Below are 20,281 nucleotides of genomic sequence, written 5' to 3'. Positions count from 1 at the left end.
AATTTAAATTTTAGATTCAAAAAAACAAAACTTATTTTTTATAAACATAATTTTATAAATCCCCAATCCATGCCTTTATTTAATATTTTTAATTTAATAGGATTTTTTGTTAATTCTAAAATTATTGGAGTTTCGTCAAATATTTCAAATTTATTATATATTTTTAAAACATTAAGTAAATTTCAACATAAATATGAAGTATAATGAAATATAAAGTAAGTATTAAAAAACGATGTAATTGGTGTCAAATTATTAAACGAAAAAAATATTTTTATATTTATTGTAAAAAATTTAAAAAACATAAACAAAAACAAGTATAATGAATAAAAATTTTTTATATGTTAGTTTTCAAAAAAATAACATTATATTTACTTTGGGAAAACAAAAATTTTTTAATAAAAAATTTTATATGCAAACAATAACAACTATAAGTTCTGGGGTATGGAATTTTAAAAATAAACAAAAAACAACTCCTTTTGCTTGTATTTTTATTTTAAAAAAAATTTTAATTAATCAGCCAATACATATTATTTTTAAAGGAGAAAGTTTTCTAAGATCTTTAATATTATATTTATTAAAAAAAGAAAATATTACAATTTTATCTATTATTGAAAAAACTTCTATTCCATATAATGGATGTAAATATTCACGTAAAAAGATATCACTAGAATGAATAATCAATTAATAACTATTCCTATAAAAAAAATAAAAATAGTTGATAAAAATCTAAGAATAGGTAGATTAAGTTCGCAATTAAATTTTTTAAATATTGTTCTAATATTGAAATAGAATATCATAAATTTTTTAAATTAAAAAATTTTTCTGAACGAAAAAAACGTTCATTTTATAAATTTACGGGAAAAATTAAACGATATATTGATTATAAAAAATATAACATTCTTTATTTTTGTAAATATTTAAAATATCAATTAAAATTAAAAAATATATATTTAAAAATTAAATATAATTAAAATGCCTACATTAAATCAACTATTAAAATCATGTAGAAAAATTAAAAAGTTTAAATTTAATAACAAAGCTTTATTACAAAATCCTCAAAAACGAGGTATTTGTCAAAAAATTTATATTATGACACCTAAAAAACCTAATTCTGCATCTAGAAAAGTTGCTAAAATAAAATTATCTACAAATAAAATTATTATAGGATATATTTCTGGAGAAAAACATTCATTACAAGAATATAATTTTGTTTTAGTAGAAGGGGGGAGAACACAAGATTTACCTGGGGTTAATTATAAAATTATACGTGGGGCACTAGAAATGTCCGGAGTAGTAGGGCGACATAGTAGTAGATCAAAATATGGAGTAAAACAAATAAAACATGCTACAAAATAAACTTATTTATGAACTTATAGTTCATTTATGTATAGGAAAATCTATGAAAAAATATGTAAAAATAATTGATACTATGTGTCAAATTATACAACAATATGTTAAACGAATTTCTCCTATATATTTAATCGAAACTGCTGTATTTAATCTTCTTATTCCGATTAAATTATATTCTGTAAAAGGTTCAACAAATATAAGAGGTAAATTACTTAAACAAGCTGTTGTAGAGGCACTATTGATCATTATTAAATATGCAAAAAATCAAAGAACAAATCAAACTTTAGCTTATAGATTAGCTATGATTTTTATACAAGTATATAAAAAAGATCATATTTTGTACAAACATAAACTTATATATTTAAATAAAATTTTAACTATATAAAAAGTTTAAAAATAAGTCAACAGTATTATGCTAGATATAGATTAATTAAAATAATTTTATGATTAAATTACCTTTTATTAGAACAAAACCTCATATTAATATAGGAACAATTGGTCATGTAGATCATGGAAAAACTAGTTTAACTTCGGTTATTACAAAAGTTTTATCTTTACTCAATAAAAATACTAAAGCTAAATCTTATAAAGAAATTGATTCATCTAAAGAAGAACAAATTCGTGGAATTACAATTAAAACAACTCATGTAGAATATGAAACTCTTCAAAAACATTATGCTCACATAGACTGTCCCGGACATGCTGATTATATTAAAAATATGATTATAGGCGCCACCCAAATGGATGGGGCTATTTTGGTAGTTTCAGCCGTCGAAGGACCAATGCCTCAAACTAGAGAGCATATTTTATTAGCAAAACAAATAGGTATTCAAAAATTAATAGTCTTTATTAATAAAGAAGATTTAGTATCAGATCCTGAAATATTAGATTTAGTAGAATTAGAAATTAAAGATTTACTTAATGAATATGGCTTTATAGATCCTAATATTCCTTGTATTTCCGGATCAGCTCTTAAGGCTTCTGAAGCATTATCTCATATGTATGATACTTTGGACTCAAATAATATTTGGATTTCTAAAATCTTAAATTTAATAAATATTATGGATACTTATATACCAATCCCTATTCGTAATGAAACTTTACCTTATTTGATGAGTATAGAAAGTATTTTTTCAATAATAGGGCGAGGAACGGTAGTAACTGGTCGAGTAGAACGAGGGATTATTGAAATTAATGATACTGTTGAACTTGTAGGGTATTTTACGAATAAATTAGTAACTGTAATAAGTTTAGAAATGTTTCAAAAAACGTTATCTAAATGTATTCCAGGGGATAATATAGGTGTTTTACTTAGAGGTATTCAAAAATCTGAAATAAAAAGAGGTATGGTATTAGCTAAACCAAATTCTATTAAAGCATATAATTTATTTGAAGCAGAAGTATATATTTTAAAATCTGAAGAGGGTGGTAGAAAAAAACCATTTGTTACTGGGTATAAACCGCAATTTTTCATACGAACTGTCGACATTACAGGAACAGTTACGAAAATTATTTCAGATATGCCTTCTCAGGTATTATCTATGGTACTTCCTGGAGATAAAGTATGTCTTGAAATTAAATTATTATATAAAATTGCTCTTGAGAAAGGATTACATTTTGCTATTAGAGAGGGTGGTAAAACAATTGGAGCTGGAATTATTGTAACTGTTAAAAATTAAAATATAATATTTTCATGTTAAAAACAAATTTTATAAAAAAATATAATAAAAAGAAATTTAAATATTTTTTTAAATATTTTTTAAATTACAATTTGTGGGTACAAATCTATATAATATTATTTTCTAAATATTTAATTAAATATAAATTATCTAATAAACATCAAATATTTTTTAATCAAAAAAAGAATTTGTCAAGAACCAGAATTGAACTGGTGGCACAAGGATTTTCAGTCCTATGCTCTACCAACTGAGCTATCTTAACTATATATAAATGGAAAATAGCCAAGACGGTAAGGCTACGGATTTTGATTCCGTGAACAAAGGTTCGATTCCTTTTTTTCCAAATTAATTTTAAGCGTTTTTAATTTAAGGGTAAAATAGAGATTTCCAAAATCTTCATTAAAAGTTCAATTCTTTTAAAACGTGATTTTAATTAATATAAATATAAATAAAAATACATGAATTACTTAAATTTTAGTAAAGAAAGTTATATAGCTATAATTAAGGCTAAAGATTTGGCTTGTGGACAACTTATAACACCTAAACATATTTTAATGGGTCTAGTTATGACAAAAAATTTAATATCGGTTATGTTTGATATTAATAATTTTGCACTAAATACTCATAAAAAATTGAAAATTAATTATGAAATATTTAATTTTTCTAAAGAAAGTTTAAATATTTTGTCTAATTTGTTAATTAAACATAAAATTATAAATACAATTGATATTTTTACAGAGTTATTATTATTACATAATAGTATATATATTAAATATATTTTTAAATATATACCTACAATTAATTTGTGGTTATATATAAAATGGATAACACAATCTAATTTTATATATTTACAAAATTTATGTTATTTAGTTAAATTTAAAAAAATTCCTATTATAAATCGTTCTATTGAAATTAAAACAATTTTAAATGTATTAGATAATAGAATTAAAAATAATTTCATACTAATAGGAAACACAGGAATTGGTCGTTTTTCCACGATAAAAGGAGTTTTTTATGAATCAATTTCTAATTATAGTAAATTAAATAAAAAAGAATTTTATGTATTCGATTTAATTCAATTTTATATAACTGTTTCTTCAGATACTTTATCTAATAATAAAAATAAAATTTATAATTGGATTTTAACAACTTTTAATTTAATATTAATTTTTCCATCTTTAGAAAATATTGATGATATTGAACTTATTTCTCCAATTTTTAATAATATATTTTTATTACTTAAACAAAAAAAGCTACAAATTATTATTACAACTACTTCTTCACAATTTTCTACATTTATAACATCAAATATTTGTTTAAATAACTTATATGAATCTTTAGTTCTTCAAGAATTATCTAAATCAAATGTTATACAAATTTTAAAAAATTTAATTCCTTATCTAGAAAAATATTATATGATTAAATTGTCATATAATATTCTAGAATCAATCATAAATACAAGTAAATCATATTATCCGACTAAAGTATTTCCATTAAAAGCTATTGAAATTTTAGAACTTATCTGTGTACAATTTATTAAAACTTATCCAACAATTTCGTCTTTAACGATATTTTATCTGAACAATCTTCTAGATACTTTTTTTAATACAACATCTACTGTAACATTTGCTAAGCCAAGAATAATTAAAAATTTTAAGTTTTTATTAAAAAAACGTATATTTGGACAAACATTTCTTATTTATAAAATACATAATGTTTTAATCAAAATTGTATCAGGATTTAAAAGTGAAAATAAACCTATCGGTAGTTGGCTTCTATGTGGCCCTAGTGGGACTGGCAAAACAGAATTAGCCAAAGGTATTACTGAAGTTTTATTTGGAAATGAAAATAAAATGATACGTTTTGACATGAGCGAATTTGTAGAAAAACATTCTATATCTAAATTAATTGGATCACCTCCAGGATATGTAGGATATGGAGATAAAGGATTGTTGACAGAATCTGTTTATAAACAGCCTACCTGCTTATTATTATTTGATGAAATAGAAAAAGCCCATCCTGATATATTAAATATTATGTTACAAATATTAGATGATGGACGATTAACAGATTCTACTGGAAAAGTAATAAATTTTTCTAATACATTGATTGTTTTTACTAGTAATCTTGGATGTCCAAAAAATATATCTGACTTTAAAAAAGAAGTTACTTTTAATTTTATTAATTATAAAATTAATGAACAAAATATTATGAAAAGTATTAAGCAATACTTTAGGCCAGAACTTATAAATAGAATTCAAGATATTTTAATTTTTCAACCATTAGAATTTAAAGTATTATTATTAATTTTAAATAAATTTATAAAACAATTTATAGAACAATTAAAATTACAGAAGTTTCCAATTAAATTAATAATTCAAGAAAATTTAAAAAAATATATAGTTAAATTAAGTATATCTCCTTTATATGGGGCAAGACCTTTAAAACGAATATTTGATGAATTAATTGTAGAACCTACAGTTAATATTTTATTAAAAACAAATATTACTTCCTCTCATATATTAACATATACTTTATATAATAATAATATAGTTTATAATATAACTCCTAATTAATTTGAATTTATTAAGTAAATATAATTTAATGGTAAAATTTCAATCTTCCAAATTGATTTTAAGAGTTCGACTCTCTTTATTTACAAATTTATTAAATATATATACACAAAATTATATATGCTTAAATTAAAAATACAAAAAAAAAAATTTTTTAATATATTTGTTCCATCAAAAATAAAAAAAAAATCAACTATACCTTCTAAATTAGGAATAAATAAACAATATAATTATTTTAGAATTAATTATTATTTTATTATAATATTACAAAAATATGGATTTAACTTATCGAAAGGATTAAAACAATTTTTTTTAACAAAATTATTAATATTATAATTTCTATTGTAGGAGAGATGGTAGAGTAGGTTTATTACATCTAACTTGAAATTAGAAGATTTTGAAAATCTCGTGGGTTCGAATCCCTCTCTCTCCTAGTATGTTTTTTAAAATAAAATATTTTTTAATGAAATACAAAAATAAAAATATTTTTTATAAATCTTTTAAAGCAATTATATCTAATACATTAGCACGAAAAAAAAAAATATTATCTAATAGAATTAAAAAATATAAAAATATAAAATTAAAATTACGATTTCTTCTTTATCATACATCAATACAATCACAGAAATCTATAGCAATATATCCAAATTATAGTAATAATTTAAATTTCAATTCTATATATTTTTAGTAATAAAATATTGACCTTGTATATGAGCTGTAACAATTAATTCTATGATTAATTGAAAACAAAAATAATTAGGTACTTTTAAAACAGGAAAATTCGTAGACTTTAAAATTGAAGTTGAAGTTATAAAAAATGTTTGTTGGATTAATTTTTGGTATTTGTGTAATAAATTAGAATTAAAATCTTTAGAAATAATTAAAATATAAGTTGGTTTTTTTAAATTAAGAATAGTCCAATAGTTTTTTTTTAAAAATATAAATTTTTTAAATAATTTTATAATATTATTGAATGGTAATTTAAGCTGATTTTTATTTAATAAATAAATTAAATATAATGTCCATTTTAATAAAAAAAGTTGTTTTTTTAATATTTGCCAATTAGTAATAAAATTATCTATTTTTTTATTATGAATATATGGTATATTAGTAATATAATGAAGTATTTTTAAATTTGTATTAACCATAGAAAAATGATTTATAATTAACCACTGTTTATTTAATATAGATTGTTTGTAAAAAATTATATATAAAATCACAATTTGTTTAAAAAATAATATAAGATTTATAATATTAAATTTATTGTTTAGTGTTTGTAAAATAAATTTTTTAAATAAAATATTTTTTAAAATCATTTATTATTTTATATTATAATGTTTATACCATCCAGTTCCAGCATCTATTAGATCGGACATAATTATTTTAGCTTTTAGGTCAAGGATCCAATCAATTTTATTATTTATAACAGATTTTGCTAAAGATTTTAAAGTTTCTTGAAAACTTAAAGAAGATAATAAACCACTACAACTTAATGATAATTTACTAATTCCCATAAGGGTTGGTATATAATAAGCTCCTAGGAGACCATTAAAAATAAAACTTTGATTTATTAAATTAATTAAAGTATTTGGTACAATATCTTGATACATTAATAAAGTATCTCCACTTTTTAATATTTTTACATAGGAAACCATTCTTTTTACAATTAATTCTAACAAAAAAGAAGGTAATAAAATACCTTGAGCATGATATTGTTTTAATAAAGATTCTAATATTAAATTGTATGTGTATATAGTAGTATTTTTTAATGCAGTATATACATTAGTATTATTAATCAGAGTATTATAATAATATATATTGATTAAATTTGGTGTAAATGTATCTATATTTATAACATCACCCCCAATCATTAATGTATTAATAGTTTTTAAATAAAATATAGAATTTTCAGAAACAGTAGATAATATTGTAATGTTTAAATTATGTAGCAAATTTTGAATTGGAATTTCTAAATAATATAAAATTGATTTATGAAAATTAAAATTTAAAATAAAACTATTTGTAGGATTAATTATAGTTATTTTAGTTTGTGATAAATATAATTCAAAAATAGATTCAATAGATTTTAAATTATTTATTATTGGTATTTTTAATAATTTAAAATTTTGACAATTTGTTAAACAATTTTTTACATAATGAATTTGAGCTTTAATTCATATAAATTTATATTATTTGTTATATTCATATTATATATAAAAAAAGGAAAATTTAATATATAATTATGTAAGTTAGCCACAGAAGTATATTTATTAATATAAGTACTATATAAATATTGATTATTTAAAAAAATTAAATATTTAGAAAAAATATTCTCTTGTATATGAATAGAATTAAATTTTTTTAATAGTAACTTAGTAATTTTTTGAATTTTTAATTTTTCAATTAAATATGTAAAATCTACTAAAAAATTGTATTTAGTATATATTTGTAATTTATTAAATATATAATTAGTTAAATTTTTTTTAATAAAATTATATTTTATTAATTTCATAATAAATTGTTTGTTTTATAATTTAATAAATATTAATATTAATAAATAATACTTGTATTAAATATAATATATGATTTTCAAAATTTTTTTTATTTAAAACAATTCCTCCCATAAATTGTTCAGGAATATAATTAAAAATACAATAATTTAAACTATTATTTAATAATAATAATAGCCATTCGGATAATTTATTTTTTAATAATATATGGGTAGAACAAATATGTATTAAAAAATTATATTGTATAATTTTGAATATATTAAAATTAGTTCTTGAATAACTTTTTATTATAGAATATAATGGAAAAAAATTAAATTTATATATAACTAATTGATTTAAAGATATATTTACAAATTTTGTAATAAACTTAATATTAAAATAATTTAAATTTTTACAATGTTTTATAAAAGGTAGAAACTTATATTTATTAAAAATATTAATTTTAAAAGTTTTGAAAATTTTTTTTTTTTGTTTTAAATAATATGGTTTTAAAATTCATTATAATAGGCTTATAGTGTACTTTCTGTCGAAAAATATAAAAATTATTTTTATTAGTTACTTTTAAAATTCCTCCTGTATGAAATGTTCTAAGCGTAAGTTGTGTACTAGGCTCTCCCAATAATTCTCCAAAAATTACTCCTACACTCTCACCTCCTATTATTTTTAAACTACAATTAAATCCATTACAGCTATTACATACAGATCTACCAGAGTAACATAATATAGGAGATTTAATATAAAATTCCATCCTATTTATAGAACTATATAAATATTTATTAAATAAAAGTGAGCCATTTGGAAACCCTATATGTCCCCTAATAGTATTATATTTTCTTAATATTAACAATTTTTCTGACCCACAATAATGTTCTTTTATTATTATATCTTGAATAACTTCAACCAATCTTCGAGTTAAATAGCCTGACTCGGATGTTTGTAAACTTGTATCAAGTAATCCTTTTCTAACTCCATAAGAAGAAATTATATATTCCGTTAAATTTAATCCTCTCTCAAAATTATGTACAAGAAAACTATTAGTTAAATACCCACGACTAGTATTTAAACACCCCCTCATACCAATAATTTGTTGATACTGAATTTGATTTGATCTTGCGCCTACTTGAATAATAAAATTTAATATATTTAATATAGGATTTATTTTATGAAGAATTGTGTAAAATTGTTGAAATAATCTAAATGAATTACTAATAGTATTTTGATATGAACATTTAAATATCGATTTAAATAATAATCTTATATTAAATAAATTTTTTGTATATAAAAGATTAGACATAAAAAAATTTCCCTTAATATTTTCTAAATTTAAAGCAATAGAAAATTTAAAATTATAATCCATACCTAAATACATTAATTCATGTAAAAATTGAGTTCCTACAAAATAAGCAAAAATTTGAATTAGTCTTTGCTCTAATCTATTAATATTTATAAAGTTATCATGTATTGGTAGTAAAATCATATCTTTATTAAATATAATAAAATGATTGAATTAATATTAAACGACCTACAGTTGAAAATTTAAAATAATTTTGCCTTATATTTAATTTTACATTAACAAAAATTATTTTAACCCATATCAAAGTTTGAAGATCTAAAAATTTCATTAAATAATAGTCTGTTAGATCATTAAGTGTATTAAAATAAAGACAGTTTCCTTTATTAATTTTATAATATAAAGTGCTTAAAAAAAATAATCCCAATAAAAATGTTTGATTTAATTTAAATAAATTTAAACCTGTTGGTATTGATAAAAAATTTTTATCTGAAGAAATAATATATTTGGTCTCTAATCTACTTGGTTTAGTTAAAGTTAAAAATAAACTCATTTGATCACCATCAAAATCAGCATTAAAACTAGAACACACAAGCGGATATAACTTAATCGCATTTCCTTCTATTAAATAAGGTTTAAATCCTTGAATATTTACTCTATGCAAAGTAGGGGCTCGATTAAGTAAAACTGAAGTTGTTTTAAATATACGAGTTAATAAACGTCTATAAAAAATTGACATATTAATATAATCTAAATTATATAACAGAAATTTCATTGTTTTATATTTTTTTAAAATATAAATAAGCAACGGTGTAAATAACTTACAAGCAATTCCTATTGGAATTCCTACCTTAGAAAAAACAAGATCTGGGCCAGACGTAATAACAGATCGTCCAGAATAATCAATTCTTTTTCCTAATAAATTTTGTCTAAATTTACCATATTTTCCTGACAGTGATTTGATTAATAAATTATTAACATTTGTTTTTGGTATAGTTTTATTAAAAAATAAATCAATAGAAATTTGTAAATGAATTTTAGAATTTATTTTAAAATTTAATGGAATTTTTTTTTGAAAAATAGATAAAATTTTTAATCTATTATTATAAATTAAAATATTTTGATATAAATTATTTAAATTAGAAACAATAAAAATATATTTATCTAATTTTATAATTGGACGTAAATCTGGGGGCATTATTGGAAAATTATTTAATAAAAGCCAAGCTAAATTTAATTTATTAATAAAAAATAAATTTAAAAAAAATAATTTCCTATAAAACAAAGACTGCATATTATTTTTTTTATGAATTAAAATTAATTCTCTAGTAGTTAAAATTTGTTCCAATAAATTGATATTATTTAAATATTTTTGAATAAAAAGATTTATATAAATTAATTGTTTTATGGTTTGTAATTTTGTATTAAATATAACAGTTTGTTGATTAATTGTAAAAATTTTACAATATTTATAATATATTAAATTTAAAAAATTAGTATAAGTTGTGCCTAATAAAAGTGGAAGTATAGACATTTTAGAATTAATATACCAAGGGTGATACACGGGAGTGTGTAAATAAATTACACCCATTCTAAATCTACGAATAGAAGAAGTGTTAATTTCATACCCACAAGTTGTACAGATATGTTTATATTTTTTACTATTAATAAAACATCTGCATCTCCAACTAAAAAGTGGTCCAAAAATTTTTTCACAAAAAAGCCCTCCTTGTGCTGGCAATCCAGTTTTATAATTTATAGTTTCTGAAGTATACACTTCACCTATATGTAATATATTTAAAATATATTTAGAAGCTAATTTTAGAATATCTTTAGGAGATATAATTGAGATGTAAAAATTTTTTAGAATATTCATTTAATTAAATAATTTTTTATTTTATTATGTAGAGTTGAATATATTACGGAAATATTTATATTTAAAGCTAAACTAGATAATTCTTTTAAAATAAGTTTAAATGGTTCAGATATATATGTTTTAGTCAAAAATTCTTTACTATTTATTAACATTGTGTGTAAAGCATCCCGAGCTTGTAAATCGTCAGATCTACTAGACAATAATTCTCTTAAAGAATATGCAGCCCCGAAAGCTTCTAGTGACCATACTTCCATTTCTCCAAATCGTTGCCCCCCTTGACGCGATTTACCTCGAACAGGCTGTTGATTAATATTAGTATAACTTCCTACATTTCTACATTGAACTTTATCTTTAATCATATGAATTAATTTAAAATATTGTATAATACCTAAACACATAGTACCTTTTAAACTATCTCCCGATCTGCCATCTCTTAAATTAATTTTCCCTGGCTCATTAGAATTAAATAAATTCATATAACTTGTTTGGGCAGCACTTTGTTGTAATTTTTCATATAAAAAATATTTTAAATAATTTACCCCACATATATTATCCACTATATTTTTTATGACATAACGAGTATTTAAATAAAAACTAGTAACACCAAATAAACCCTCATATAACTGACCTAAATTCATTCTAGACGGAATACCTAACGATCCTGTAATTAAATCTGGAAATTCGCCCTCAGATGTATAAGGCATATCAACATTTTTTGATATATACGAAATAATACCTTTATTTCCATGTCTCCCACATAATTTATCTCCTATTTCTAATAGTCTAATAGTACCAATAAAAACTCTAATAACTAAATAAGTTTGAATAAAAAGTTCTGTTTTTAAAATTCTTCCACAAATATCTTTTGTAGTTTTAATAGAAAAATTTGTAATATTAGATAATTTTGTTCCAAATAACAATGTTATTAAATAATTAATATTGCAATTAGTATTAATTACTTTCATAGTACTTAATTTCGAAACAAGAATATCATTTTCTAAAATTTTAGAACCCTTCTTTTATTATACCATAAGCATTTAAATGTCTTTTAAAATACATAGAAGTTTTAGGTATTAATAAACTACTGTACTCATAAGTAAAATTGGTACTATTATGAAATTTATAAAAACTAGTATATACATAAATATGTAGTGATGAGAATATATTATTATATAATATTTGTTGTGCAATAATTATAGAATCTTCATAATCATATCCAAAATAAGAACCATATACAATTTTAAGAGGAGTTCCTAATACTAATTCATCTGAACGAGTCATAGTACTATTAACTAGTACCTGTCCAGTTGAAACTCGTTCACCTACCCATACTAATGGTAATAAAGATTTAACAGTAATTTGATTAGTTAATTTATACTTATTTAAATAATATGTAATTTCTCTATTTAAAAGATCTCGTATTTTAATTTTAAAAGACGACACATAAGTAACAACTCCTTCTTGAAGAGCATAAATTAAATCAGAATTATATATTATATTTTTTTCTTGTCCTGTCAAAATAAATGAATAAGTAGATCCTAAAACAGGTATAGATTGAGTTTGCATTTTAGCTCCCATTAAACTTCTAGTCGGATCAGTAAAAAAAATAAAAGGAATTAAATTTTCTGCAGGCCCTAGTAAATTTGTAATATTTATAGTTCCGAGATAAAAAGTATTAGTATTAAAAAAATTTATATTATAATACCAAATAGTAGGTAATAAAAATTTATTAAAATAAGTTAATTTTTTAATATTATTGTTGGTTAATAATATTTTATATTGTTCTTGTTTGTTAGATATTAATTTGGTAGAAAGATTTGTATAAAATTGTACAGGTGTTGAATTATAATAAGTAGTTAATTGGTTTTTAGAAGATGTATCATAAAAAGTTGCAAAAAAGTTTAGATAAAATTAATCCACTGGAAGGTCCCTCAGATGTATGTAATAGACAAAAAGTATTTATTTGATTTATTTGAAAATCTCTACTGCCTATTGATGTTTTAGCAGCATTTGAATGTATTACTTTAAATAAATTAGTTAATTCAGATAAAATATTAGTTTCTTCTAAAATTCTAAAAAGAGGATTGATTAGTAAAAATTCTCTATATAAATTGAAAATATTAGTTGGTTTAATTAATTTATTATAAATTAATGTTGTTAAATGAGTTAAAATCCATTTAGTATGAATATTTATAAAATTAAATAAAATTTCTGTAGATATATTAATTTTTTTATTACAAAAAGAGTCATGGTTATAGTATTTTTTTGTTATTGAAAAGTCTAATATAAAGTCTAAAATTTGAACTAAATTTTTAATTGAATTAATTTGTATAGCTAAAATATGAGTTATTAAATTAAAATTAAATAATTTTAAACATATTGTAATAAAAGATTGTATGTTTAAAAAATTATAAGTTTTACTTGCCTTATATAAAATTTTTTTTAAAAAATTAGAATTCCCATATAAAGAAAAAGTTGTTATTAATTTATTATTTATATTAAGAAAATATAATAAATGAATAAAATTTAATTTAATATTTAATATTTTACATAAAAAATTTATATTTTTAGTAAAATTATTAAACTCTATAGTAAAATAAAGATTATATTTAGAAAATAAAATATTAATTAAATATAATGTATGATCAGTTTTATAAATTTTTATAAATTTTAAACTTTCTGATTGTATAAAATGTGGCAGTAATATTCGTTTAATTCCATTTAATATAAAAATTCCTTGATATTGACAAATTGGAAAATTATAAAATAAAAAATTTTTATGTATAATTTTATTATTAATTTTAATAGTACTAGGAAATAAAATTTGAAAAAAATATTCATATTTTTGAATAAAATCTATAATTTGGATAGAAGGTAATTTTTTTATATCAAAAAAATAAGAATTTAAATAAAATTTAATATAATTATTATAATTATAAAAATGTTTAATAAAATTTATTTTAATATATTTTTGTAATTGTTTAAAAAATAAATTAATATATTCATTTTTAATTAAAAAATATGATATGATATATAATTATTTTGTAGTAAAAAAATCATAAATTGATATTATAAGCTTTAATATTAATAGATAATACAAATTTATCTGCAACTTCTTCCAATTGTATAGTTAATTTTTTTTTATTAATTTTTAATATTTTATAATTAAAACAATCTATTTTTATACTATTTTTTGATAAAATATTTATTTTTATCAATTTTAAAAATAAAGTTTTAACTAAAGATAATTTTAAATAAGGAGTATTTGTTAGAATTAATAATTTTTGTAAAAAAAATAATTTTAAAATTTTTTTGAAGTTTCCACTGTTGTTGTAAATATTTGTGATTTTTTAGATAAAACATTAATATGAATTTGATAAGTATTATTTACTATAAATCCTAAAAAAATTAGATATTTTATAATTTTTATTAATAAATTTAGTTTTATAAGTTTTATTTTTTAATTTATAATTAAATAAAAGAATAGATTTATTCTGTATAAAAATATTAATTAAATAATTTATATCTTTTTTAGAATAATTTAAAATCATTAATTTTAAAAATTAATAAATATTTTTAATTTTATTAAATACAAGTAACGGAATTTCAGCTACAAATTCAAGAGGTAATTTTTCATAAATATTGCCACAAAAACTATTAACTAATAGAGAAATTGCAGTAGATAAATTTAAACCTCTTTGTTGCATAAAAAATAAATAATTTTCATCTATTTTGGAAATACATGCTTCTTGTTGTAAATTTGTTGAATAATTATATACCTTACTATAAGGAATAGTTACAGTTAAAGAATTATTTCCAAATAATAAAGAATCACATTCAGTTTTATTAATAACTCCAAAAGCATATTTAGAAATTTCAACTAAACCTCTATAAATATTTTTTGATGAATGTAAAGAAATACTTTTAGATAATATATTACTTTTAGTAAAATTACCTAAATGAAAAATTTTACTACCTGTATCGGCTATTTGAAAATCAGACACAAATGAAATGGAATAAAAACTACTTTTTGAGTAATCCCCTCTAAGAATAGATGAAGGATATTTCCAAGTTATAGATGAACCTACTTCAACTTGAAGCCACTCTAAACTAGCAAATTCCAAACATTGTCCTCTTTTTGTAGTAAAATTGTAAATCCCACCTTCTCCTAAATTATTTCCTTTATACCAATTTTGTACAGTTATATATTTTACAAAAGCTTGTGATTGAACAATAATTTCTACAATTGCTATATGTAATTGAGACTCTTTATATATAGGAGCTGTACAATCCTTCGATATAAAATACAGACGAAGCTTTTCCAGCAATTAATAAAGTTCTTTCAAATTGAGCAAAATTTTTTGTATTAGTTCTAAAATATGTAGATAAATTAAAATTACATATAATATCTTGAGGAATATAACAAAAAGATCCTTCACTAAATACAATACTATTTATTGTTGCAAAAAAAATTATCCTGTATAGGGACAATTGTATTTATATATTTAAAGACTAAATAAGAAAAGAAATTTAAAGCTTCAAATAAAGAAATAAAAATTATTCCAAATTTATTTAGATATGGTTTAATTGTATTTAATACAGATACACTATCAAAAATAAGATCTAGGGCGGTATTTGTAATATTTTGTTCGTTTGTAAGAGAGAATCCTAATTTTTTAAAAGTTTCTGTTAGTAATAATTTAACAGATTGGTTAATTTTTGGTTTAGAATAATAAATTAAAGAATCATAATTAATATCAGGACTTTCACTAAAATTCCAATCAGGTATTTTTAATTTAAAAAGAGTTTTTAATGCTTTTTCCCTCGTAATTTGGTAATAAATAATGTTTCTTTATTTAATAATTTTAAATTTGAAATTAAATTTAAATTTAATCCACCTCTTAAAATATTAGTATTTAAATTAATTTTAAATCCATATTTGTAAGGTTTATTTAAAATGGTTTTAAATTTCATATAAACAAAATATTTATAATATTTACAATCAAAGTTAATCAAGAGATTCGAACTCTTATCCAACTGATTACAAATCAGTAGCTCTTCCAATTAAGCTAAATTAACTATATAACTTTGATATTCGAATTATTAATAATATTTTAAACTTAATATATTACTATACTTATATTTAAATTTTATCAATTAATTAATCTTATTAATTTCTTAATCTAAAAAGAATAGAAGTATTTTAAATAAAATTTCTTACTTATATGCTTTCAGTAATTAATTTTATAAACTTAGCTACTCGACAGATACTATTTAAAATAATCGATACACTAGAGGTTTAATTCTTTCGCTCCTTTCGTACTAAAAAAAAATTATTTTTCATAATTCTAAGACTCACACTGGATATGGACCGAACTGTCTTGCGACGTTCTGAACCCAGCTCACGTACCACTTTAATAGGCGAACAGACTAACCCTTAAAACAAACTACTGCTTTAGGATGTGATGAGCCGACATCGAGGTGCCAAACCTTTTCGTCGATAAGGACTCTCAGAAAAGATAAGCCTGTTATCCCTAGAGTAACTTTTATCTGTTAAGTGACTTTATTATCACATAATAAGTCAGATCACTAAAACCGACTTTCATCCTTGTTCGATATATCAAATCTAACAATCAAGTTTTATATTTATTTTATATTTATAAAACCTTTGTACACCTCAGTTACTTTTTAAGAGGTTACCGCCCCAGTCAAACTGTCTTTTTTAAATGTTTCGTATTTTGATTAAAAATACGTTAAAATCTTTTAATTAAAAGAGTGGTTTTTCATTTATAAAAAAATTTCTCTCCCACATATCTATACAATTAATTATAAAATTTAATCTACAAATTACAGTAAAGCTTCGTAGGGTCTTTCTGTCCGAGTGTGAGATATTCGCATCTTCACGAATAATGTTATTTCATCAAGCTTTTTTTCAAGACAGAGTTCAAATCGTTACACCCTTTCGTGCGGGTCGGAACTTACCCGACAAGGAATTTCGCTACCTTAGGACCGTTATAGTTACAGCCGCCGTTTACTGAAGATTAAAAAGTAAATTATTTTACTTTTTTTTGACAAACAGCACTGGGCAGGTGTCAGCTCTCTTACCTCATCATTACATTTAGCGAGAACTTGTGTTTTTGATAAACAGTCGTTTGAACTACTTTCTGTGACCACATTTAAATAATGGTCATTCTTTATCCCTAAGTTACAGAATAAAATTGCCTAGTTCCTTAAAAAAAAATCACTTACCTTTTTAGTATAAAGACTACCTATTTACTTGTGTCAGTTTAAGTACGGGCTTATTTATTTAATTTACTTATAATAATTTTCTATAATATTATAGTAAAATAAATAAGGTTTAAGAATATTAACTTAAAATCCATCAACTACCATTTTTTAATCTCATCTTAGGCCCCGACTAACCCTATTTAGTTTTTCTTAAATAGGAATCCTTAAAATCTTCAAAGTATTAATTTATAATTAATATATTAAATTACTCAAGCTTACATTTTCACTTTTGTGTTGTTCATTAATTTTTACAAATTAACTTTATACTAATACAAAACGCTCTTCTACTGATCATTTTATTAGATCCCACAACATCGGTAATTTATTTATTTCCTACTTAAATTATCGGCGCTAAAATACTTAAATAATGAGCTTTTACGCACTCTTTAAAAGATAGCTGCTTCTAAGCGTACTTTTTATTTGTCTACGTATTAAAACTTCCTTTTAACTAAATAAATATTTAAGAACCTTATTCAATGGTCTGGGTTGTTTCCCCTCTCGACTTTAAAGATTGTCCCTTAAAGTCTAACTTATTTAATAAAGTTATACAGACATTTAAAGAATATTATAAATATTTATTAACTTTACCTTCAGTATAATAATTAAATAGCTGTACCTAAATACATTTCGAAGAGAACCAGCTAGCTCCAAATTCGATAGGCATTTCACCTCTAACTATATTTCATTTGATAATTTTGCAACATTAACCAATTCAGACTCTTATAAATATACTTAAATTATAAAATCTTGAATATAGTTATATCATTTGGTATCGGGTATATATAATTAGACTTTATATGCTTTTATTATAATAAATAAAGCTTGCATTAACTTTGACTACAAAATTAAATTTTTTAATCCAAAAATAGCCTAATTATATAACTCGTAAGCCCATTCTTCAACAAGTAATCAATAAAATTCTGTAAATCAATTCTTTTGATTCTTAAGTATAAAATTTCAAATTCTATTTCACTTCCCTTTCGGAATTCTTTTCATTATTCCCCTCACGGTACTAATATGCTATCGAAACTTAGTAGTATTAAAGTTTTAAAAGGAGATTCTTTTATGTATATTAAATTCATTCATTTAAACATATGAATTACTTACAACTTAAAATATTTTTAATATTTTATTTTCATTTCTCTCACCGTTACTCAGAAAATCATTGTTATATTAGGTTCCTCTGAGTATTAAGATGTTTCAGTTCCTCAGGTTTACTTTTACAAATTTGTAAATATATAAAGTATATTACCTTATTCAGAAATCTTTAGATCATTATATTAGTATAGATATTACCTAAAGGTTTTCGTAAACTATTTACGTCTTTCTTCGTCTCTAAGTATCTAAATATTCATTTTATACCATATGTATCAAAATTATTTTTTATAATATTAAATAAATAACCCTTCAATTATATAATATATTTAAGTGAGAATTGGAATTGAACCAATAATTTTCGGATTATGATCCCGATGAGTTACCCAATTTACTCTATCCCACTTCTGTAATTTTGGTTTGTACCTAAAGGGACTCGAACCCCTGTCCACCCGGTCCGCAACCAAGTATTTTACCTATCTAAAATATAGATACCTATATATATTATATATAGGAGGTATGTAGCTCAGAGAGGTAGAGTAGTTGTTTTACACACAAAAGGACATTGGTTCAAATCCAATTTTACCTAAAACTTATAGTCTAATGGGAATAAGACAAAAACCTTCTAAGTTTTTAATATAGGTTCAAATCCTATTAGGTTTACATTTTAATTTTAGTAGAAATGACGGAATGGCAGACGTATTAGATTTAGGATCTAAGGAAAAAAATATTCGTAAGAGTTCGACTCTCTTTTTCTATATTAAAATTTACTTTTTAAATGGATTTGAACCAATGATCTTTCGGTTAACAGCCGAATGTTTTACCTATTAAACTATTAAAAATTATATATACAAGTAATTATATATTTCTGGATTTTTGACAAAAGAGTTTGATCCTAGTCAGAATAAACGCGTGGAAAATACATTACACATGCAAATTATATGTTTTTATTATTATTATATAAACATAGTGTACTGGTGAGTATAAAAAGAATTTACGTTTAGATTAAATATAATATATAAAATTTAATATACCACATTTGTGTTTTTAAAAAATAATGTATTATCTAAATATAAACTTTTATCTAATTAGCTAATTAATAAAATTTTATTAAGGCGATGATTAGTAGTTGGCCTGAGAGGGTGACCAACCACAGTGGGTATGAAAAGACTCAAACTTCGTTGGAAGGCAGCAGTGGGGAATATTTTGCAATGAGCGCAAGCTTGACAGAGTCATTTTCCGTGAAGGATGACAGTAATTTAATATTATTGTAAACTTCAATTATTTTTATAAGATACAGACTTTAAAAATAAAAGCATCGGCAAATTTCGTGCCAGCAGCCGCGGTAATACGAGAGATGCAAGCGTTATTCGGAATTATTGGGCGTAAAGGGTGCGTAGATGGTTAATTGTATCTTATGAGAAATACTATAAAATGCATAGTACTTTATTAAGATATTAATCAACTTAGAGATTTTTAGGAATAAAACGAACTTTTTAGGAAGTAGTTTAATATGTTGATCTAAAAAGGAAGAATAAAGTGAAAGCTTTTTATTATAAAAATTCTGACATTGAGGCACGAAAGCTAAGGTATCAAATGAGATTAGAGACCTCAGTCAG

General features: G+C 21.5%; 2 protein-coding genes and 2 non-coding genes across 4 annotated transcripts; 2 read left to right on the top strand and 2 right to left on the bottom strand.

Moving 5' to 3' along the window:
- Positions 1-1,793: 1,793 nt before the first annotated feature.
- Positions 1,794-3,029, top strand: LOC122102699 (elongation factor Tu, apicoplast-like). Its single transcript, XM_042673438.1, has one exon. It carries the CDS (start codon positions 1,794-1,796, stop codon positions 3,027-3,029), a length of 1,236 nt encoding a protein of 411 aa, XP_042529372.1.
- Positions 3,030-3,218: 189 nt separating this feature from the next.
- On the bottom strand, positions 3,219-3,291 carry Trnaf-gaa. Its single transcript has one exon. It is a non-coding gene; the product is annotated as a tRNA-Phe (tRNA).
- Positions 3,292-3,300: 9 nt separating this feature from the next.
- Positions 3,301-20,054, top strand: LOC122102698 (chaperone protein ClpB-like; the record flags this gene model as incomplete). Its single annotated transcript, XM_042673436.1, has 3 exons — positions 3,301-3,319; positions 4,767-5,509; positions 19,957-20,054. Coding segments are annotated over exons 1-3 (860 nt in total), but the record flags the coding sequence as incomplete, so codon positions are not given.
- Positions 16,286-16,358, bottom strand: Trnat-ugu. The gene has a single exon. It is a non-coding gene; the product is annotated as a tRNA-Thr (tRNA).
- Positions 20,055-20,281: the final 227 nt, after the last annotated feature.

Source organism: Dipodomys spectabilis, unplaced genomic scaffold (assembly GCF_019054845.1).
Source record: "Dipodomys spectabilis isolate Male_0828 unplaced genomic scaffold, ASM1905484v1 ptg000830l, whole genome shotgun sequence".
In the NCBI taxonomy this organism is placed as follows: Eukaryota; Metazoa; Chordata; class Mammalia; order Rodentia; family Heteromyidae; genus Dipodomys; species Dipodomys spectabilis.
Note: the sequence above shows the minus strand (reverse complement) of the source record. Positions and strands in the feature narration are given on the sequence as shown.

Excerpts from the sequence above, each read along its gene's own strand:
- LOC122102699 (XM_042673438.1), top strand. The coding sequence starts at position 1,794 with ATGATTAAATTACCTTTTATTAGAACAAAACCTCATATTAATATAGGA.